A 24,603-nucleotide genomic window follows, 5' to 3' on the forward strand; every position below is an offset into this window, starting at 1 on the left:
TACCAATATATAGACCAGCTCTTATATATTCTCCCCTGTTTAATCATTTTGACTCTGAAGAGGAGGGGACACCCCTTAAAACATGTTGGCTTTTGCAGACCTGCGTGGCTTCTTCCCATACCAAGAAGTTTGTGCAGTGATTGTAGCATTCTTGTTCCTGGATTATATTAACAAGCGTGTCTGTGGATTTGTAAGTATTTTATTCGTATTTATCCGATCAATAAATAGCATATAAAGGTACATCGCTAGGCTGGTGCATCCTTCTTTTTTTTTCGCAGTATTCAGTTTGCAACTACCCCAGTCCTAAGGTCAGCAAAGCTTAGTGGCCATATGACTTTTGAAGTAGAACAGAAACCAAGTCAATTGCTTTTGAGCACCACACTTGCGCTCAGGAGGTTGTCTTTTATTACTAAGTGATGCTGACAAGTTCTTGGGGAGTCCATGATATCAAACAGGTATTTTTTTTTTTTTTTTTATTGTATCTCCCACTAATGTATAGGTTTTTTTAATTCAATTAAAGTGTTTAAGTTTGTCATCCTTGCGCACCAGTCACAGTTCAGTGTCCTTCCGTTTTGGGATTTCTCTATTTCTTTGATCATAATGTCACCTCTGGATTATGTAGTTCATATTGTTCCAGTTACCCCAGCCTGGAAGCCATTTAGCAGCAATATACATCCCCCTTGGAGTGTGCTGGTGAATAACAAAGGGTTCTTTAGATTCTGCACTTCATTAGGGCCTACATTGGCCTGGTGACATCCGCCGTCAAGATTTTAAGACCATAGCAAGAAGTCTGGGCCACATTTGAGATCTCCAAAATCTAACCAGATACCTACCCCTGATCTTTGTCATGTTTGCTGTGTGCTTGGAGAATAGAGAGCAAATCTACCTTGGCCAGAATTAGAGTTTAAAATAAGGGCAAATTTGGGGTTATTTTACATAACTAGAATGCTCACTAAATCTTTAAATTACCAGATCAGATATTTTTATTTTCACAGGATTTGAAGGCCAGTCTCCAGAAATAACAAATATTGTGGACATTCGAGGAGAATCAAATCGTGAAATTGTCATGAGAATATCCTCAGACATAAACAGCCAAAATAGGTTTTACTCTGATCTAAATGGATACCAGGTATGTTGCAATAAAATAAATGTACGCATTACATTATAATAAGGTAATGTCTTTTAAAACAAACAAATAACTAGTAAAGTTTCAGTTCAATGAATATATTGTTGTCTTATCTCTCTACATATATAGTTTATTCAGGATTTCTTAAACCTATTTTGTTCTAAAAATATTTTGTTTACTAATTCAGTTTTTCCTATTGTAGTAATAGGCAGACATGTCCTTAACATACTGGAGAAATCGAAATCTCACAAAGTAATTTGTACACAACAGTCAAACTTTCTTATAGGCATATTAAAGAATTTCGCTTAAGTACCATTTTTGTATCTAACATTGTTGCCTAGCTACATTTAACTTTTGGGAAATCTGCAGTGGTTTCTATAAAAACAAACATACAGTATGTCCTTTTTTCCAGCAAAATCTCGCTGAGCAGGTGTTCCCTACCTTATGCAAAAGCATCCTCTTACGAGAGTTGAAGTACTCTGTTCAGTCCCTGGTTCACACATAATGCAGTTTTCTGTTGATGCATCTACTTGGTGTGTTTTGCGTTTTTCTCAGGTGTTTTTGATGCATATTGCGCTTTTTGGGAGGTGTCTGTTGTCATGCGAGAGAAGCAAGCAAGAAAACTGCAGAGACATCAAAAATGCAAGCATTGTGTTTTTGATGCATTTCTGCTGAGTTTTCGTTTGAAGTCTATGGAACCAAAAACACAAGTCCCTGTCCCTTTCCAAAAAATGCAGAGATGTGAACATGATTTATAGGAAACCATGTTAAATGGACTGTAGTGCGTTTCTGCAAAACTGAAAATGCCTTGGAAAACGCATAGGTGTGAACCAGGCCTTATCCAGGACCTCGTCTGAGGATAATGATGCTACCTTGCTGCACCAGAGAAGCCAGAGGAATTGTTCATATCATTTTTTTTTTTCTTTTGTTTTTATTTTTAGCTTTTATTGACTTTTATTTCCAGAGTTTTAGCAAGGGGTGGAGGGTGCTGGCAAAGTAAACAGACCTTTTCATATATGGTATTGCATTGCTAAAAATTTGCAGCATGATTACTGACAAGATCTTTGCCACTGCTATTGCATAAAACTTTCCAGAGCTTGCGATGATGCTGCTGCTGAGGCTTATTGACTGCCCATATATTTATGTAATGACTGTCACATGAGATGCACCTCAGCTGCACTCTTTATGCTAATGATTAAGCACATTTCTGTTGTGGGAAACGCATCTACCTTGACCACTGCTGGTGTCCTCTGGTGTCATTTTGGATTTTCATATTCCAATAAACTTTACTTGGAGCCCACGTGAGGTGCAGGCGTTTCTTATTTTACACTCTTTAGTAGCCTGACTACTTAATCCATTCTGAAACTGAATAAGAAAACTGGTATAAAGGAAACTTCAGAGGTTGCATTTTCTTACCATAACCATCTCATTACATTTTTGTTTCAATTTTCCTGGTGCAGTTAGAATAGTAAAGGTTAACATTTTCTTCCCACTGCTTTAATCACAGACTTTAAAAGGAGATATGCACAGTTCATTAAATGGTTACTGCTGTATACTTGTAGCATGTAGTGCAGTTGTATTCTGCATGGTGGTTCTGAACCTCTTTGGTAAGAAAAGGGGAATATTTATGCAAACCTGTATTTTGCTCATGCAGGGTAAAGCAACAGGTTTTCTATATTGTCCCCTTTGCTGCAGCACATGATCACTTTTTTTCCTCCATTCAGTATTTGGGTGCCAGGAAAATCCTTGTGTTAGCTTGGAATCCATGTAATTGAAGCTTACACAGAGCTAAGGACTCTCCTCCCTTTATGGTAACACTGTAGCAAACTCCCAAAGCTGTTACATGACCGCAAGAGTTGCGTGGCCCTTTTATATCTGAAAGTTCAAGGTATTTTTTTTTTTCTCCAGTTGGCAGAGTGAAGTAAAATGAAAAAGTTCAGTTGGCAAAAGAGGTTTAAAAAAAAATAACTGTTATGCTGTTACGTTGCCCTGCGTAGGCAGAGCACAGGTTTTTTTTAAAGACCAATTGAACACTCCTAATGTATTGCTGTAGTGCAAGTCAGGCTTTGTGTACAGTAATGAATATGCTTCTTTTTAAATCTGCTCAGTGCTGCAGCAAGGGTTGGCCTAACTGTAAATTTTGAGAGCCTCCACAGTGAAGCACATGCATTATAATGGATAGACAGAGGGCAGGTGAGCCTAGAGGGAGTCAGGCTTAAAGTGTAAGTAAACCCTCCTATTGTTTTCAGCCAAGGAAGCTGCCATCTTTGCCTCTGTTTAATCTACAACTGCCATGATGCTTCACATGTGATCAGTTATGACACCAGCCATTGGATGGTTTGACAGTTTGAGAGCCCAACCAATGGCGGAAATGAAATTAATTTGAAACTGGTAAATGAATGGGTTTTATGTCCACTTTAAGCATTTACCCACTCACTACAAGTAACAGAGAAGACTGGTTTACTTTTCTTTTTCGCTTGTCGTAATTCTGCTACACATACATTTTCATTGCTTTCTAACTAAAAGTTTTGTACTAATGTCTACTAATCTGGAAATCCTTCTAAGCATGTACATTTCTCATCATAGTTCGTAGCTTAATCTAAACCTTTTAAACTGAAACTGAGATTGGGTTAAAAAAAAAATGTTTGTGTGTGTATATAATATCAAAATTTGAATACAATGTTTGTAATTGAGGTCCTAATTATTCACAGATCCAGCCACGCCAAACTTTGAACAAATTACCTCTTCAGGCTAATGTTTATCCAATGAGCACAATGGCTTATATTCAGGACATTTTCAGTCGATTAACACTGCATGCTGCACAGTCTCTTGGCATTGCCAGTTTGAGAAATGGTAAGTAGATAATAGTACTTGACTTATTCTTTACTGCCCGATTTTTACGCTTTGACAAGGTTTGTTTCCTAGAAGTGACTTTGGCTAAGGGAATGGTCTTTTTTAATGAATTGGAAATGAATGTTTATTCAGTTCAATTGTATTTAAACGGTACTGCCTGAATTAGCAAGGGATTACTGCACAATTAGATGTTTTTTCATTTACAGAATTTGGGCTGTAAAGCTATGGTTTTCATTGGTTTTCTTCATTGTTTTTTAACCAGTTCCAGTCCAGCTCTATTCTGGCATTTTTCCCATGCATGTACATTTTTTTTTTTTTTTCTTGGCTAAACAATTTAGAACCCCCCAATCATCCATATATTTTTTTAAGCCCCTGGAGAATGAAATGTGGTTATTGCAATTATTTATGTCCTACAATATTTATGCAATGGATTATCAACGCAAATTTTCATGAAAAAATACACTATAATGCGTTTTAATGAACGAAAAAATAACACCCAACATAAAATATGGTGTTGCACCAAGTAAATGGATACCTAACATGTCATGCTTAAATACTGGGTGCTTTCACCCCCTTCCTGCCCAGGCCTTTTTTTTTTTTTTTTTTTTTTTTTTTTTTTTTTTTTTTAGCTTTCAGTGCTGTCACACTTTGATAATTAGTCATGCAACACTGTACCCATATAAAATGGTTATTTTTTTCACACAGAGCTTTCTCTTGGTGGTAATCACCATTTAATTACCACTGGGATTTTTATTTTTTTACGCTACAAATGAAAAAAAATTAAAATGCTTTTCTTTTTCAACATTTTTCTTCATTTTGGTTATAAAGTTTTGCAGATAAGTCATTTTTCTAAATAAATTTTGACCAAAATTTATATTGCCACTTTTCATTGCTAAAAATCACCTAGATCAGTGCATGTTATTTGGTCTGTGTGAAAGTCAGTCTACAAGCTATGGTATCAATCATTAAAAATTGATCACACAAGATGTACTGATTACCTCATTTCTTGAGGCGCTAACATGCCAAGATAGTACAAATACCCCAAAATGACCCCTTTTTGGAAAGTGGACCGTCCAGGGTATTTAGTACGAGGCATGGTGAGTTTTTCGAAATTGTGATATTTTTTTTTTTTCTTGAAAATATTTTTTTTTGTTCACAAAAATGTTATTACGTTATTTCTCACACACGACATAGATGCACTTAAAATTTTGTTTTGTATTACATTAATTTTTTTTTTTTTTTTTTTTTACACTGTACATTTTTACTTTTTTAGATCAATTTCATTGCCATCGCAAGGGATGATTCATTTATTTATTATCCAAAGTTTCTGATCAAACTGAGATCGAGTTGATCAGTTGCTTTCCCAAGCCATTAACAGCTTGTGTACATCAGTCTAAAACTGGAAGTGACTAAATCCTCTTTACTTCCGGGTTCTGATGTCACACGGTGGAAGGAACAATATCTGTTCCTCACGCTTTGTCTGGGGAGCTGATGCCTTACCGGGCTTCCTGATTGGAGTGCCCAATAAAGTGTGCGACCCCCCCTCCCTTTCGCCACCTTTAATAGTAATCCAGTGGCTGTATAGCTGCAGAGATCACTTTTCCCCAAAAGAGAATTGCAGGCTGAAAAGAACAATACCAGGGTCTAACTGTAGCTGCAGTCATAATCCTAGTATAATCACTTGAACCCAAAGGCATTTATAAACAGCTGGGAAGTGGTTAATAGACAATTGTACTTTCGTTCAGTTTTCCTTTAGTAAATCAATCAGCTCCCTTGATTTGCTCCGACTAGTACCAATGCTGAAATAATCTATTAGTTTCTATGTAGGAGCTGTACTCCAAACAACCACTGGAGTCCACCATGAATATAGCTTTCTCATAGGAAAGAATAGGGCCCCAGCATTATGAGCACTATGCTGCTGCCGTTTTCAGGAGAACAAGCCTACAATTACATTTAGTCAGATGACTCCTGTATGGGTTTCTTCTTGGTAATCTCTAATCCAAATTTATACTGGTAGCTTATTGACCTGTAGTTAAATTTGGTTCTTTAAAGTCCAGGTCTATATGAATGTGGTAGACACAGCTAGTTGTAAGTGCTATACTGTATGTATGAAGTGTTTATACTACTGCCAAATAAAGGAAATAAACACCTGCTTTTATCTTCTCCTAAATTCCACATTATTTCTAAGATTAAGCAGTTAGTAAACTTTATTAATACCCCCCCCCCCCCCCCCTTTGTGTACATATCCATCTATATTAGTGGTATGCTGTGTGAGATAAATAGGATGATTATCACCTTTCACCAAGATTTTGGTTTCTCAATTTCTGATGTTCTGTAGTTTTTGATCAATTTGTGATGGATTTGACTGAAGTAATTTGTTTCATGTGTCCCTTACCTCGAGTATTGACCGTGTGAAAAAGTTATTTAAAGTCAGTCTTCAAATAACAGTGTTTTAATGGTTACAGACCCATCAGACAGCCACCTTGACAGTATTATTGCATGTTAAGGATGAAGAAAGTGACTTCCACTTCTCTCCTCACTTTTATAAAATTGATCATAAATCAACTGCTTGGGTCTTAAAGTGATATTAAAGTTACATTTTTTTTCTTTGTCTTAAAATAAAGAAAGCTATATTTACCTGCTCTGTGCAATAATTTTGTACAGAACAGTCCCTTACCTCCTCTTTGACTGTCCTCTGCTCCTTTTTTCTCTGGCTATCCACTTAGCAAGCTGGGCACTAAAGTGGGAACCCGTGTGCACAAGCTCCTCTAGCCTCACAGTGTGTGTCCATAGACACGTACAGCACTGGCAAGCCACACCTCGGCAAGCAATGCAAATGAATGCATTAAAGTAAAGTTTTTGAGTTTAGAACCACTTGCCGCACAATCACGTGTATATATAAACGTGATTGTGTTTAAGTGGTTTTACCAGCCCCATGGCTGCAGCGGTCAGCCATAACCCTGGTATTTGCATTTTCAGCCGGTGATTCTCTTTCTGCCAAAAGTGATCCGAGCAGCTAATTAGCTGCTGAACCGCTTTTTGACGCAGTGGGAGAGGTCGTCCCGATGCAGTTTCCTAATTTCCCAGGCTTACCCGTCTTGCCTGGGAGCCCAAGATCCGATCCGGGGGTTGCGGCAGCTTACAATAGAGTTAATCAAGGACCGGAAAGTCTCCGATAATCTCTATGATCCAAGACAGCCTTTTTCAACCAGGGTGCCTTCAGATTTCTTCAGGAGTGCCTTGGCCAAATAAAAATTTGGCCAAAAATTGTATGAAAGCCAGCAGGTGGATCAAGCCTGCCTTTTAGTTAAACCAAACAATGGGTTTTCACTGTGCACCAATAAAACCTTCTAGCCACCGGTGTTCTAACAACCAATGACCTAATCGGTTGATAAGGAGGACGTCCGGTGCCTGCGCAGCATGCTTGTTTTTCCCGCTCCTGCCCCACTTCCTGAGCACTGGGGTCATGTTAGCTGGGTGAGAGAGAGGAGGAGTATTGGAATACTATTCGGTAACAGTGTGTAAAGGTGTATTTTGCTTTGGAAGACTAAATCGTGTCTAATGTTGGATGTCCTACATGTGTGGATGCTGCTGCATTATCTAACACTATTAGGTTTGTTTTCTTTATCGTACATCACGGGACACAGAGCCATAGTAGTTACTCTGTGGGTTATAGGTCACCTTTAAGTGATGGACACTGGCACACCCTAAGACGGGAAGTCCACTCCCTATATAACCCCTCCCACTACTGGGAGTACCTCAGTTTTTTTTTCACCGGTGTCTTAGGTGTTGGTCACGAGTAAAGATGTGCTATGCTGAGCTCCACTGGAATATTCCTTTCCTTTGGGCCAAGCTATGCAACCGGATCCATTCAAAGTGTCTTTTCAGGCGGAATTGAATGGTACCTGGGCCTTTAAAAAGCTCAATTTTGCCGACTGCAGCTGACGGAGGGACACAAGCAGAAAGGGGGCATGTAAGTGGTGACACAGGCATTCCCTTGGCACATTTACTGAAGCATCAGGGTGAGCATTAATAGCAGCGACAGTTGCTGGACTATTTGCTCAAGCAGTGCGTGCAATTTCTTCTGGTAGTACGTCTGCATTTGTGCTTCGGGCTATGGTCAGAAGGGGTGGTAGGAACACCCCAAAAAAGGGCTCAAAAGTGTCTCCCTCAAGCTCTAAGAAGCTTAGTCTCATCTCTACAATGGCATCCTCCCCTGAGAGATCTGAGGTGGTTGGTCAGAGTGAGCCATCGGGGCCTTCAAATATTGAAACTGTTTCCAAAGCTGCAGCCCCTGTCTATATTACTGAAGAGGTTTTTTCCTTAGCTGTGATATGATTGGAGGAAAGGTTAGTGGCTTTAATCGCATCTTCCCAGAGTGGGAGAAAACGCGACAGGTCCCCTTCCACTACCTGGGAACCTCAGACAGAGGAACTGGGGGCGGGAGAAGACGAATTTCCCTCAGGGGGACGAGAAGAGGCTGATGACTCCTCTTCTGAGGGGTCAAATGTGGAAGGACCTCCTTAAGCTTCACAATCTGAGAGCTTGATGGTGCAATGTCTTACTGAGTTGGTCTGCTCCACTTTTATGCTACCCTTAACTGAGTCAGTTGATGAGCCCACTTCTTGTTTGGGTTCACTAAAGCCTGCTCAAGCTGTGCATGCCTTTCCTGTCCATTCATTGTTGGAACAGCTTATGTATTCTGAGTGGGATCACCCAGATGAGCATTTTTTTTTTCCCTCCCAAAAAGTTTTCAACACTTTATCCTATGGAGGAAAAATTCACTAAAAAGTGGGAGATACCAGCAATTAACGCTACTATATCCTCTGTGAATAAAAGTTTGACTTGTAGGCAATGCTCAAATGCTTAGGGATCCAACGGATAAAAAAAATTGGAATTCCTATTAAAAACGCATTTTCTCTGGCAGGTTCAGTGACTCAGCCTGCGTTGGCAGCAATAGGTGTATGTCAACCCTTCAAAGACCAGTTTAAACAGGTGCTCAAGGTTATCCCTGATCAGCAGGCCCAGGATTTAGCCGAGCTACCAGGTGCCTTATGTTTTGCAATAGACGCTATGAGAAATTCTATTCTTCAGGCCTCGCGCCTTATGTTTGGGCTGGTACATATGCGTAGAATACTATGGTTGAAAAATTGGTCAGCCGAAACCGCCTTGCAAAAAGTTCCTGGCTAGTATACCTTTCCGCGGTGAATGGCTGTTTGGGGATGATTTTGAGAAATACATCTAAAAAATTTCTAGTGGAAAAAGTACCTTTTTGCCAGCTAGGAAAAGCAGTAAACGTATTTCATTTAAACAAGCTTCTTCTCCAGTGCCAGGGGCATCAGCCTCCAGGCTGTCACGACGGCCTCCGCCATCTGGTTCAAGAGGTAAACCTCAGGGTCAACCCCAGGGACAAAAGAAGTCCTGGGGAAAGAAACCTAGAAAACAAAATACGAAAGCCTCCTTATGAAGTGGGGGGAAGGCTTCTGCAGTTCTCAAGGATCTGGCAGGAAGAGTGTCGAGACAAATGGGTGACTTCCTCAATAGCTATAGGGTACAAGCTAGAGTTCCGAGAGTCCCCGTCTCCTTAGTTCAAACGTTCCCAAGGATCCAGAGAAAAATAAGTCTCTCTTTCAAGCATTGGACCATCTTTTGTCTCAAAAAGTGATCTCGGTGGTCCCCATGCAAGAGCAGGGATTGGGGTTTTATTCAAACCTTTTCACGGTGCCAAAACCAAATGGAGATGTCAGATCTCAAAGATCTAAACAGGTTCCTGAATATCTGCTCTTTTTGCATGGAGTCAATCCGATCAGTAGTCTCCATCCTACAAGGAGGAGAACTTCTGGCGTCAATCGACATCAAGGATACATACCTCCATGTGCCTATTTTCCCCGCTCACCATAAATATCTACGTTTCAAGGTAGAAAATCTTCATTTTCAGTTTGTAGCTCTGCTTTTCGGTCTAGCTACTGCACCTTAAGTGTTTGCAAAGGTCCTGGCCCCTCCTCTAGCCAGATTAAGGGCCCAAGGTATAACGATTATAGCTTACCTAGACGATCTGATCTTGATAGACCAGTCGGTAGCCCGCTTAGACCAAAGTATGGTCACCACAGTCAACTACCTGGCATACCTAGGTTGGATTCTCAACTTAGAGAAATCTTCCTTAAAACCGTCAAGGAGATTTGAATACTTGGGTCTGATCATAGATACAGCCCAGAAAAGGATATTCTTGCCCCAGGCAAAGATCAGCACCATAAAGGAACTGATTCAGGTGGTCAAAGCAAATAAGAATCCTTCTATTCGGCTTTACATGAGGTTGTTGGGAAAGATGGTGGCTTCATTCAAGGCCGTTCTTTATGCTCAGTTTCATTCAAGGCTGCTGCAAAACAGTATCGCCAGATACTGCCCATATATATAGATATATCTATATAGATAGATCTATCTATATAGATCTATATAGATATAGCTATATCTATATAGATCTATATAGATATAGATCTATGTAGATATATATATTTTTTTTAAATCTATTCCTGTATAACAACAAAATGGGTATAATATTCCTTATTGTAAAGTAGCTCTTGCCTGGTTCTGTAGGCAGTTCCAAAATTGGTGAAATACAGCTGAAAGTTATTGGCTCCCTAAAAGCCAGTTTAGCCTAACAGACATGTCTGCAGAGATGGGAAAAATTGCTCTCTTCTAAGCTGGATGTTTCGCTTCTTTTGTTTTATTGCAAGCTTCACAATGCATATTAAGCCTGACATCTCTATCTGTTTTATGGAGAAAATGAAGGTAACATAATGTTAAACTGTAATTTAAATGTAATGTTTCCAGACATTTGATTGTGTAAACCATTGCCTCATTTTACTCCCAAGGTCAGCTGGAAGTGTTCATGGACCGTCGACTGATGCAGGATGATAATCGTGGTCTTGGGCAAGGTCTTCAAGATAACAAAATCACATTTAATTTATTCAGGCTTCTTTTAGAGCAAAGGACTGGAATACATGAGGTTTGTAAGCGTATTTGCCATGCATGTACTCCAAAGCAAAGGGTGCAGTAGAGATTGCAATAGAAAGCACATACTTTCAGTTAATTTCCCATCTGGCGACAGGCACATGCCCAGTTTCTTTTCTGTGATTCCATGCATCATTTACAGAATGAATGTGTGCTCTACCAAATTAAATAAACTTTTCCTATCTTAATTTCACAATTCCCAAGGTTAAAAAATCCACTAATCTGACCATGAACACCAAATCTAATTCGCACCTCGGTTTAACTTTTTCTCCACAATGCTGCATACCCATTTTGATATCATTGGCACAGCATAGACGTTGCATTGTAGCCAAGCAGTATTCCTTTCCAAAGCTGCTTTATAAAACGAGAGTGGGCACTAAGCAACAAATCTGGATGTCTGCATAGGGGCCATTCACTGGAGCAGCATTGCAAAAAGATGCAGTGCTTTATGTGTGTGTGTTATTTAGTAGTATTCAAGTCACATTCAAGTGTAATAATCTAAGGAACCTTGATATTCAGCAAACACTTTATAGTTTTGCAATAGTGCTGCACTACGAAACAAGGCTTAATGTAAACATGACATGAGCATAAGCATCTGAAATAAACAAATCCCTTGATAGCAAATATTAAAAAGTGCTTTAAAATTCCTATAGCTAGCAGAAACCTTTCTGTATGACTGGGGAGATTCCATACCTGGAAATGGAGCTTAGGTATTGCCACTGAGCTGCTAACACAGTTAAAGTATTTGGGAAAGTTGGGCAAGGCTGCATTCAATCAGAAGACTGCATAAAGGTTTGCAGAAACAATTGTCGTCTCTAGGCTGCCTTGAATATCTTGAATTTCACCCCACCCAAGCGCTCAGTGAACCTCCACCTCTGAGATGGACAGAAGTTCCTGCCAAACACGGTTGATGACAAAGGAGGTCTGCACATTGCTGGACTAGTTGCATTGATGTCTATCCAAGATGGAGGAAGAATGCACACTTTAAGGATCATCAAGTGCTGACTTAGGACATTGTTAGTTTTATACATTTGTGGTAATGCAGCATAATAAAGTTGTCTTTTTCCACCAGCCTTTTCTGCTTCACTGTAAGGGTCTAGCTTTTTTTTTTTTTTTCTTGCAAAATCATATCTTGTATATTATTACTTTCTCAGGCAGCCCATACATTTTGATTTTTTTTTTTTTTGTTGTTCCTGTAACTTTTTTTTTTTTTTTTATCTGCACAGGGTGAAGACAGAAGAGCTGTCAGTTACCCATCCCTTTTAAGTCATATAACATCAACCTCGTTAAACCAACCATTAATCTCAATGGCTGCAATGATGGACACTGATGCTCCTCCACTACTAGATGCCTTCTCTCCTCTCATGTCTTCAATGCCTTGTGATGTTCATTTAGTTAATTTACGAACTATTCAAGCAAAGGTATGTCAGAGGTCATACAGGACTAGGTTTACATTGTAAATAGAGGGTTGGAATTTAACGATTGAATATAATGAACCTACAGAAGGATCATACTTCTATATAGAGTTGATAAATACAATGTAAAAAAAAATTTGGCGTTTGTTATAGTTGATGTATGCCTATTAATGGTTTCTCTTGAAAGGAAGGAAATATAGATTATCTTACAGTATGTGTGTGTGTGGATGTATATGTGTGTGTATGTATGTGTATATATATATATATATATATATATATATATATATATATATATATATATATATATATATATATATATATATAATCTTTTTTTACGATAGAGATGGGAAATCTGAAATGTTGTCTCCAAAAAGAGGCAAGAGATCTTCCAATGAGAAACTAGTTCAGGTAACAACTGTCTAACTTGGGATTTCCTCACTTTTTGGAGCGTTTTCCTCTCTGCTTTTGTATTGCATCTCTAAGATCGGAAATAAGGAGGCCCAGAGACAAAAATAAACGAACAGAGGTAGAAACATTTTGGTTATACATACACTTTAACCGCATCCATAAAGGGCACTTTTACCCCCTTCCTGCCCAAGCCAGTTCGCACTTTGAATGACAATTGCGCAGTCATGCAAAGCTGTACCCAAATTTTTATCTTTTTTTTCACACAAATAGAGCTTTCTTTTGGTGGTATTTAATCACAGCTGGGTTTTTCATTTTTTGCTAAAACAATGAAAAAAGACCGGAAATTAAGAAAAATAATTTTTGTCAGAAAATTTGATAATGAGTAATTTTTCTCCGTCACTGATGTGTGCTGATGAGGCTACAGGGCACAGATTGGCCTCACTGGGCACAAGTTGGCCTAGACTGGCATCACTGCTTGGCACTGTTGGGGCTGCACTGATAACCAGGGCACTGATGATCAGTGCCTTGATTATCTGTACAGGTCTCCCCTGTAAGGAGATGTTGCTGATTGGCTCTCCTCTCCTCCGCGTGATGCGAGGAGAGACGATAAATGGCATTTCCTTGTTTACATGTGATTAGCTGTGATTGGACACAGCTGATCACATGGGTAAATAACCACGTCATTGGCTCTTTATAGATCTCAGGGTCGCACCATGTCCCAGTGACATAGCATGCTCGAGATTGCCATCATATGACGTCCCAGAACAACAGAGCATCCCGCCTGCCGTTATTTGTCTATAGGGCGGGCAGGAGGTAGTTAAAGTTAGATTAATACTGTAAATACAGAAAGGTTTCTTCACAGTAAGAGCTGTTAAAATGTGGAATAGACTCCCTCCAGAGGTGGTTCTGGCCAGCTCAGTAGATTGCTTTAAAGTGGATGTAAACCCAATATCATCCTTTCTAAACTACTGACATAGGGGTTATCTATAAGGATATACATGCCTCCTGCATGTATCTTTACCTGTCAAACGTCTCCCCTCTGTCTGTTATGAGAGCTGAAAAACTACATATTCTGTGGGTGGGTCTGTTGTTTGGAGCTCAGTGGGTGGATTCGTGATGTCAGTAGACTCCCCGCCCACCTCTACACTCCCCTTGTCAATATGCATTTTTCTCCTGTGTATTTCTTACACTGAACTTCTGCTATGATCTCTAACATCCAGTGAAAAGACAGGAAAGTAACCACGTGACTTCAGCATGCCCAATTATGCTGAGGTGTGGAACATCCAATCCTGGCAAAGCAGCAGAAGAAAGGAGTGGGAGGGAATTAAAAAATAATGCATGTGTCTTAGGCTAGTGCACGAGATATGTAAATCACCTGTCACTCACAGCAAGGGGGAGTATTTGACAAAGTTTTTCTCTGTTTGTCAAGATTTATCTCACTGAACAATAAAAGAGAATTGCTCAGAGATGGATTAATTCTTTGTGGCAAGACTGGGCTCAAATGATAGTAAATCTTATACTATATTATGACATAAAAAGAAAAAAAAAATTGGGGTTTACATCCACTTTAGGAAAGGCCTAGATTCTTTCCTAAATGTACATAATATAACTGGGTACTAACATTTATAGGTAAAGTTGATCCAGGGAAAATCCGATTGCCTCTCTGGGATCAGGAAGGAATTTTTTCCCCTGCTGTAGCAAATTGGATCCTGCTTTTCTGGGGTTTTTTTCACCTTCCTCTGGAGGCGGTGCTTGGATTTCGGGGCCCCGTACGCGGCTAGGCTCCCAAAAAGTCTCTCACACGTGGTATCCCTGTACTCAGGAGAAGCAACAGAATGTATTTTGGGGTGTAATTTCACATATTCCCATGGCATGTTTGAGCAATATATCATTTAGTGACAACTTCATGCAAAAAAAAAAAATTTGTCTTTTTCCCGCAACTTGTGTCACAATATAAAATATTCCATGGACTCTACATGCCTCTCAGCAAATAGCTTGAGGTGTCTACTTTCCAAAATGGGGTTATTTGGGGGGGTTTTGAACTGTCCTGGCATTTTATGCACAACATTCAGAAGCTTATGTCACACATCACCCACTCTTCTAATCACTTGAAGACAAAGCCCTTTCTGACACTTTTTGTTTACATGAAAAAATAATTTTTTTTTGCAAGAAAATGACTTTGAACCCCCAAACATTATATATTTTTTTTTAAAGCAAATGCCCTACAGATTAAAATAGTGGATGTTTAATTTTTTTTTTTTCACACAGTATTTGCGCAGCGATTTTTCAAACGCTTTTTTTGGCAAAAAAACACACTTTTTAAAATTTTAATGCACTAAAACACACTATATTGCCCAAATGTTTGAAATAAAAAAGATGATCTTAGGCCGAGTACGTGGATACCAAACATGACATGCTTTAAAATTGCGCACAAACGTGCAGTGGCGACAAACGAAATACATTTTTAAAAGCCTTTACAGGTTACCACTTTAGATTTACAGAGGTGGTCTACTGCTAAAATTACTGCCCTCGATCTGACCTTCGCGGTGATACCTCACATGCATGGTGCAATTGCTGTTTACATTTGACGCCAGACCGACGCTTGCGTTCGCCTTTGCGCGAGAGCAGGGGGGTACAGGGGTGCTTTTTTTTTTTTTTTTTTTTTTTTTTTTTTGCTTTTTTTTTTTTTGCGCTTTTATCTTATTTTTAAACTGTTCCTTTCATTTTTATTTTTTTTAAATCATTTTTATTGTTATCTCAGGGAATGTAAATATTTTTTTTTTTTTTACTTTTTTGAAAAAACTGGGGTCTATTAGACCCTAGATCTCTCCTCTGCCCTCAAAGCATCTGACCACCCCAAGATCGGTGTGATAAAATGCTTTCCCAATTTCCCAATGGCGAAATCTAAGTCATGAAATGCTCGTAGCTTCTCGTTTCTTAGGCCATAGAGATGTTTGGAGCCACTCTGGTCTCTGATCAGCTCTATGGTCAGCTGGCTGAATCACCGGCTGCATTCTCAGGTTCCCTGTTGGGGCAGGAGAGCCAGAGAAAAACATGGAAGACGGTGGGGGGGATTCCCTCCCACTGCTTGTAAAAGCATGCTTGTAAAAGCAGTCTAGAGGCTAATTAGCCACTAGGATTGCTTTTACATGAAAGCCGACCGCTGGCTGAAAAGAATGATACTAAGATGATACCTAAACCTGCAGGCATCATTCTGGTATAACCACTCAAAGTCCAGCAACATACCAGTACGTTGCTGGTCCTTGTTGGGCATATATTGTAAACTTTTTTTACATGCAGCCTGTGGGCTGAACGAAAAAAAGAGATTGATCGGTGGGTATGCCCACCATTAGAATACCTCCCTTCATCCACCCACTTCTAATGATGGGCATACATGCACCAGTATATATATGCCGAAACATGGGGGCATACTCCCGCAAAAGTTAGGAGCAAATCGCTCCTCCGCCCTCTGCTGCCCCCACACTTTGGCATATATGTTGAAGTATGTAACTGTGGTGGTGAAATCACCTCCGACAGCGCTGGAGTCACGGCTTTATGTATCGTGGGAGCAAACGCTGTTGCTGTCAAGATAAATAAATCCGCGCTGCAACTGAATGGCGTACCTGCTAAGCAAATTATGGTTAGCAATAAAACAAAGTAACATTACAGTAAGACTTACCATACCTGCAAAGCAAATACAAAAAAAAAATAGTTAAAAATAAAACATTTAATGCAACCTGTGCCTAAAATATATATATGCCGAAGCATGGGGGCATCCTCCCACAAAAGGCAGGAGCAAATCGCTCCTCCACCCACTGCTGCCCCCATGCTTCGGCATATATGCTGAAGTATGTAACACTGGTGGTGAAATCGCCTCCGACAGCGCTGGAGTCACGGCTTTATATATCGTGGGAGCAAACGCTGTTGCTGTCAAGATAAGTAAATCCGCGATGCAACTGAATGGCGTACCTACTAAGCAAATGATGGTTAACAAAACAAAGTAACATTACAGTATTACAGTAAGACTTACCATACCTGCAAAGCAAATACAAAAAAAAAATAGTAAAAAAAAAACATTTAACGCAACCTGTGCCTAAAATATATATACGCTGAAGCATGGGGGCATCCTCCCACAAAAGGCAGGAGCAAATCGCTCCTCCACCCACTGCTGCCCCCATGCTTCGGCATATATGCTGAAGTATGTAACTGTGGTGGTGAAATCACCTCCGACAGCGCTGGAGTCACGGCTTTATGTATCATGGGAGCAAACGCTGTTGCTGTCAAGATAAATAAATCCGCTCTGCAGCTGAATGGCGTACCTGAAAACAAAAAAATGGTTACCAACAAAACACAGTAAACGGTAAAGTATAAAAAAATTGCATATCTGAAAAGCAAACATGGTAAAACATTGCAGAATAGAATACAGTAAAACAAAGCAGAACAATAGAGCGAGAGAACAATAAAACGACAACTATTTTTGTTTTTTTTATTTTATTTTTTTTTGTTTTTTTATTTTTTTTTTTTTTAGTAACTTTAACTATTGTAACTGGTACCAGGTTTGGGTCTCTTAAAATGCGATGGCATCTTGGGAGACCCTGTGAAAGTGTGTCCTAGTCTGTGCAATGCTGTACCCTACGCTAAAACTCAACTAGTGTATGGTAGCGTTCAAAACATTCACCAATGCATAGACCAGGATTGTCAGGACAGGAGGGCCAATAATACCGGGTGTCACGCCTATATCCGTGCTTTCTGCAGACACGACATCTTCTTTGGGGGGCTCGTTGGGTAGGGGTACTCGGGAGGACATAAGGAAAATGCCTCTCATGCAGCCGGCTTACTGCATTTGGTTGGGGAAGGTGAGGTGGAGCACCATCTGGATACAGAAGGGCTCTGACGATCTCTTCCTAGAATTTAAGGAAGGATCCAGTCAGTCCTAAAGCTCTGTATAGCACATGAGCGTTCAGCAAAGCCAATTGAAATAAATAAACAGACACTTTTTTGTACCAGCGTCTGGCCTTACAGGCAACTAGGTACGGCGCCAACAACTGGTCATTGAGGTCCACCCCTCCCATATGTTGGTTATATTCATGGACACAGAGGGGTTTCTCCACAACACCAGTCGCCGTAGTAATTTGGACCGTCGTGTCTGCATGAAGGGAGGTAAGAACGAAAACATTCTTATTATCCCTCCACTTCATAGCGAGCAAGTTATTACACTGCAAACAGGCTCTCTGGGAAAGCCCCGACGATTAGGTTGCACGGTGCCACATGCTCCAGTCTGTTGATCAAAAAGGTTACTAAAAAGTGTCACGCTCGTGTAATAATTGTCCACGTACAAGTGGTACTCCTTTCCAAATAAGGGTGACACCAAGTCCCACACTATCTTGCCAGCGCTTCCTATGTAGTCAGGGCAGTTTGTCGGCTCTACGTGACTCTTTGCCCTCGTAAACCATAAAACTACATGTATAGCCTGTGGCCCTGTCACAGAGCTTATACATCTTGACCCCGTATCTGGCACACTTGCTGGGAAGGTACTGTTTGAATGACAAGCGGCCAGAAAATGTAATCAGGGACTCATCAACGCAGACAACTTGATGAGGAGTAAACAAGTCTGCAAAACGCTGGTTGAAGTGATTTACGAGGGGCCGAATTTTGTAGAGCCGATCGTATCCAGGGTCTCCACAAGGACGACAGAGTTCATTGTTGTTGAAGTGCATGAACCGCAAAATCTGCTCGTATCGTGCCCTGGTCATGGAGGCAGAGAACAAGGGCATATGGTGAATTGGGTCAGTGGACCAATATGACCGCAACTCACTCTTTTTAGTTATGCCCATGTTGAGGGAAAGGCCCAGAAAGATCTTAAATTCGGAGACCGTAATTGGTCTCCAATCTCTGGCAAGGGAGGACTGGGGAATAGTGGCGATGTGTTGACCAGTGTATAAATTGCTTTGGTCCACAATAGATCTATAGAGATCTTCGGTGAAAAACAGCGAATAAAAATCCAGTGGTGTAAAATCAACTGTTTCCACCAGAATTCCGGGTTGGCCAGTGAATGGGGGAAGTACGGGTGCTGCAGAAGTGGTGGGTTCCCAATTTGGATTGGCGAATGTGGCAGGAAGGGCACTATGGACATGACGGGCCTGTGTTCGTCTTCTTGGTGGCAGTGGGACACTACTAGTGCTTGCCACCTCGCCAGCTTGAACTGCACTTATGGGACTCGCCACGTCACCACGTGATGCTGCAGTGCTGGATGTACGACCAGGGTGTACTAAGCCGCTGGTGCTTGCCAGTTCACCAGAAGGAATAGCGGCGCTAGTACTGCTCTGCTTCATACGAGGGACCTGCGGTTCTTGCACTTCAGGGACAGAAGAAGAAGATTGTGGTCTGGTACAGCCTGACCTTAGCAGGGACCACAACTCCGTCGTCAGAGCTATCTGTCATGGAGCTGCTGTCCTCTACAGGATCGTATTCTGAGCCTGAATCTGACAGATGAGTGACTTCCTCTTCACTATCTGTCATGCTCAGAAACGTGTAGGCCTCTTCACTAGTGTACCTTCGATTTGCCATTTTGGCTCTAAATTTAGGGGTACACTAGTGAGACTCACAGGCAAAAAGCTCCTGACTGTTAGCGACTGATTCAAAACGCTACTAAAAAACTGTTAGCGATCGCAGGGATCAGGCCTGACTCTGCGAACGCTGCAGTTATGTGTGCTTAGTGTTTTGTAAGTGTCAGTGATCGATTGATACTGCACTTGGGTGGGCAGGGCTGGGCAAAGGGGCAAAACGCAGGTGCTAGCAGGTATCTGGGCTGATCCCGCTAACACTGTGTTTATGGGAACCCTAAACTGCTGGGGACGCTAGTATAGATCTGATATTGATCCGTTCAGATACTATAGCACTAAGGGAGGTGTATGCTGCGTGCGTGGGTGTTAGCGGTACTGTCACTAACCTGACACGACGCAGACCTTATCTGACCCTAAAAACGTAACTTATATCACCGCCGGGCAATTAGGGGGTTAAACGTTTATAAGGTAATAAACGGCGGGTGCCCTAAAACTATAATAAACTATAAAAAACAAACTAACTAACCAGCGTCACCCATAACAGGTATACGGTGATCACTGGTGAAAGGGTTAACTAGGGGGCAATCAGGGGGTTAAAACCTTTAGTAGGTAGTATATGGGGGCCCCTGTAGCTATAAAACGCTGACGGCGAACCTATATACTTACCTCCCTAACTAGCGTCACCAGTAACACTAATACAGCGATCAGAAAAATGATCGCTTAGTGACACTGGCGACGGGGGGTGATCAAGGGGTTAACCTTTACTAGGGGGGGTTAGGGGGGTACCCTGGACCTAAAGGGGGGTACCCCAGACCTAAAGGGGGCTAGCCCTAACACTTATAACTGTCACAAACTGACACCAATGCAAAAAAAAAAAAAACTGCTATTGGTGTCAGTGTGACAGGGTGATCGGGGGCTGACTGGGGGGTGAAAAGTGTGCCTGGCATGTTCTACTGGAAGTGTAGTGTTTGGTGCACTTACTTGATGTCTTCTCTCCTCGGTGCCGGAACGAAAGAGACCGGCTCGAGGAGAGATGACATCACTTCCTCTGCCTCTGTTTACATTACAGAGGCAGAGGAAGATTCTCATTGGCTGGGAGCGATCGCGAGGGGGGGGGCCACGAATGAATGGCCTCCCCCTCAGGTCTGATCGCTGCCAGACAGAAGCCGACCACCTCGGGCATCGGGGGGGGTCCGATCGAGGGGGGGTACGTGATTCTGCCTGCCCGTGCCATTCTGCCGACGTATATTGTCGTGAGGCGGTTGGCAAGTGGTTGAGTAACTGTCTTCCCATACAAGAGGTTCATGCAGACAGCTGACTGAGAGTCTGCAGGAGTTTTGTTGAAAGGCTTTTGTTATACCTATTTAACCCCTTGTTGCTACCTCCCTGACTGCAACCTCGAGCAGCTCACTTTAGAAATTCAGCAATGTCAAAGCCGATGAAACTCCTGCGTATTAGCAGGAGTGACGTCATCCCCACCCAGGAGATGAAAGCTGCCACCATTCAATACCCAGATGCCAGCTGCTCAAAGATGCCAGGGGGAAGCTCCAGGACATTGGCATCACTGGAGCCAAGGTGAGTATAGTACACCCTTAATGTAAAAATAACTGATATCGGAAATCTTTTTCAACTGCTTCTGTATAGTTTAGGCTCAGGTGATTTCATGTTGTCAACACCTGTGAAAAAAGTGTTTTTTGTGGAAAAAATAGAAAATGAATGCAGCCACAACATCTAAGCTGCAATATATTACATTTTTGTTCTTGGGTTTACATGCGCTTTGAGACAGACAGAATAGGTTCTGAACATTCTTGATTGCCATTACATGCAGGCCTTATAAGTTGGGAAAACCTATTATTTTTTTAATGACAGGATTATTCTGTGTTTCGGTCTGGGCTTTTATTAGACATAGGGTGTCAGGTTTTTAACAGATTCTAAGAATTTGTTCTTCCTGGCAAAAACCAGAATTATTAACCTCACACATACTGGATGAAACTTTTGCAAGTCTTAGTCCCTGCTTAGAAGATATGATTTTCCCATGTTATACTGCCCTTGGAGAATTCGTTTCACAAAATGACTTCCAATAAGCTTCCAGGACAGCAGTCTTCCCTCACTTCTATTCTGTATTCTGTTTTGTTTTTCCTGCAATATTTTTTCTCTTCTAATGATAAGTTTTACCAGGTTAGGCCTTTATTTGGTTTGATGTGTGTTTTCTGTAGCTGTTGGTGAGATACCAAGCAAGGTATTACGCCTATTTTAAACTTCAAAAATTATATCAGCGGCATCGGTTTCTTAGCTTGACACAATTTCAAACAGTAATTTTGTGTTCCACTTATGACTGACATGCTACTGTACCCTGCTGTTTTCTGTATCGATTACTGCCATATATGGCTCTGTGTAGTGAACTACAGGTGGACAATTTAATTTTAGCACTAAGGCATAGAATTGTTTAATGTATGAATTATGCAGAAGAATTAGTTATGCTTTTCTGGCATGTCATTAATTATGAATTTTTAATGTAAGAAAAAAAATGACTGTTTTGTCAAAAGAATATTTCTAAACTGATGTCTTTATGCTTGCAATCAGGTTGGGCCATCAGAAGAGGCAGCGCTAATTCTGCATAGGAAAGGATTTGATTGCATGTTTGCAAATAAAGAACTTGGTCTTTTCTGCTCTACATCTCAGGGAAAGGTATTTCACTTCAAAGGAGTACTGTGCAATTTTTTTCTTATACCTCAGCTTTTGTGAACTTTAGGTCTTAGCCAGCCAAACAATTGGGGTATTGTTATGTAGCCGAGCCACATTTAAATCTAAAATGTAATGTATTAAATGTATCAGATTTTCTTAGGTTTGGAAATTCTAAAAAAAAAATCATTGGTTAGATATGTTTCTGGACATAATAATAGTAATAAAAAAAAATGTAAGATAGCAGCACTGCAAAGCATTAGTAACCAGCAGCACTATCCACCACAGCTTTTCAGAATTGTGGTTCTTTCAAATGTTTGTATGTAGTCTTAGATCATGCTTAAGGTAAATGGTACCCGTATCTGGTAGCCAACATAGTACTGTCCATGATCCTTTTTTTTTTTTTATTTGCACTAAACATTAATTTTTCAGATGCAGTACTGTCTCACAAGCTGAGATATAAATATTTCAGCAGGTAACGTCATTATATAGGGATGCAAACAAGGAAACAAAACTTTACCATGAAAATTGTTGCAAACTGTGCAGCCACCTCAATCCATTAAAAAGTGTCTCTTACACAAAATAAACCTTTAGGACACATGGTTGACTCATGAGAGCATGAAGAAGCACCTGCAGGAGCTTTGCACTAACCAAGGTGATATTTTCTGATCCTCTAATGCCTAAACCCACTTACGTCTAATCAGAGATGATCCCAAAGAGCTTCTCGCGCCTCTGTGAACTCTGACATCCAATGCTTACTGATGCATGCGGTCTGAAGCACCAAGACTCCACCAGAGAGCAAGATGGTGCCAACTCCATTTTCTATTGGTTTTGGGAAAGGGATGATCCACCCAACACTGATGCTGAGCCTACAGCTCTACCATGCTCAGACTTGACTCTCCAGTCATATCACTGGAACCAAAGGTCTAGAGTTCCCTATTTGCCTCTATATGTTTGAGCACCTCTAGAGATGCAGAGCCACCTTCTGTGTCCATTCCTAGTGAGCTACGAGTTCTGCTGCTATGAGCTTTACATAACAGCTAACCTGGAAATTCTGAAACGACTGCCTACTGGAGAAGATTTTGATAGATGGGTTCAGCTGTTCAAGCTTTCACTGCAAAAATAGGTAGAGAACCTCACACAACAAGCCACCAATTGGCTTTCCTTCGAGACCACTTCCTCCTCATAGGAGTCATGGCTGGTTGCCCTTGAAATTTACAGCTGCCCACCCGCAGCTGCGACCAAAAGACCTAGAAGACAGGAGCTGCTGTAACATGTTCTGAGGCATCCTGGAGGCTTCAAGGGGGGTGGCCTTAAAGCTACAGTTGTAGCCGTTTTCCACAACATTGTGGGGACTTCACCCACTGTAGAACTGGAATTAGATTTAGTACATTGCGCTCTGGGGTTGTGCAATGCCAGATCTGACCTCCCCAGAGACGTGCTATGTCAGGTTCATCATTACACAATCAGAGGACATCATGATGCTGGCATGACAGTTGGGTCCCATAGACTTTGGGGCAATTGTACACCTACTGCCCGATTTTATCCCAATTCTCCCTGACGAAGACGCACATAAACAGCATTACATAGTAAAGCCACTTCTAGATCTTCAAAACCAGGACACATTGTACAAAATGAGGCCATCCTTTTTACAAGAAAGCTCTCAGGGGTCTTCACCATTTACCAACACAACTAACTCCAAGACTTGTTCAGGTATCTGGACGTTACTCCTGAAATTGGTCTAGCCAGAGACCTGCAGCAAATCCTTCCATGATGCACCAGATGCCCCAGATCAATGAACAAACACTGGGCAGATCCACCAGCAACCCCTGGGTCAAGTGAACCTTAAAACACCCCAGGATCAAGCAAGCACACCAGAGCATCCACATTCTTTCTGAATCTATACTTACAGCAGCCATCTTCCCACACTACACATATGAACCCAGAAGATCCACATTTCTCCCACCCAACAAGTACAGATTGAAACACATGTACCGTGTCACAACAGAACTTCCCCACATTTCACCAAGGAATGGATGAATACTTATGAATATCTTTAACATGGGTTGCATTCCTTTACACGGTATTGAGCTAATTGCACCTAGCCAGGAAGTATAGCCAATATACAGCTCCCGGATGGTCTGTCCTAGCTGATCCCCTTACCGATAAACTGGCTTCCCACCTATAAGACCACACTGGAAACCCAGCCAGCAGTGCAGCGACTTTATTCACATTCTCCTGGGAATCGGAGTATACCATGACAATTCCCTAACAGTCTGGTGTTGAAGCTTCTCAGGACTGACAAGGTTATAGGTTTCATAAGTTAAGTTACAACATGTTTATTAAGAGCCTTTACAGTTTTAAAGTGTATATGAACCTTCATCACTATTTGGAATGTATAAGATATATATGTGTGCATATTAATTTGTATAATATTTTGATACACTAAGCGCAGTTTTTATATGTGAACCCTCATCTTGTACAATGATCCATTCAGCTTAAAATAGAAATGAAAGGCAAAATATTTGCGTATGCATATAAAAAA

The 24,603-nt window shown here is 41.0% G+C and overlaps 1 protein-coding gene across 2 annotated transcripts in view; it reads left to right on the plus strand.

Moving 5' to 3' along the window:
• The window catches only part of MAN2A1 (mannosidase alpha class 2A member 1), a 314,922-nt gene that overhangs the window by 266,061 nt on the left and 24,258 nt on the right, over positions 1-24,603 (plus strand). Inside the window, exons 17-21 of one of the 2 annotated variants that reach the window (XM_073624602.1) lie at positions 996-1,150; positions 3,838-3,979; positions 10,852-10,985; positions 12,217-12,411; positions 21,960-22,064. In XM_073624602.1, coding sequence (XP_073480703.1) covers positions 996-1,150; positions 3,838-3,979; positions 10,852-10,985; positions 12,217-12,411; positions 21,960-22,064 — 731 coding nt within the window. The remainder of the gene's footprint in view (positions 1-995; positions 1,151-3,837; positions 3,980-10,851; positions 10,986-12,216; positions 12,412-21,959; positions 22,065-24,603) is intronic. The other variant, XM_073624603.1, reaches the window with a different exon arrangement.

This window comes from Aquarana catesbeiana, linkage group LG01 (assembly GCF_042186555.1).
Source record: "Aquarana catesbeiana isolate 2022-GZ linkage group LG01, ASM4218655v1, whole genome shotgun sequence".
NCBI lineage: Eukaryota > Metazoa > Chordata > Amphibia > Anura > Ranidae > Aquarana > Aquarana catesbeiana.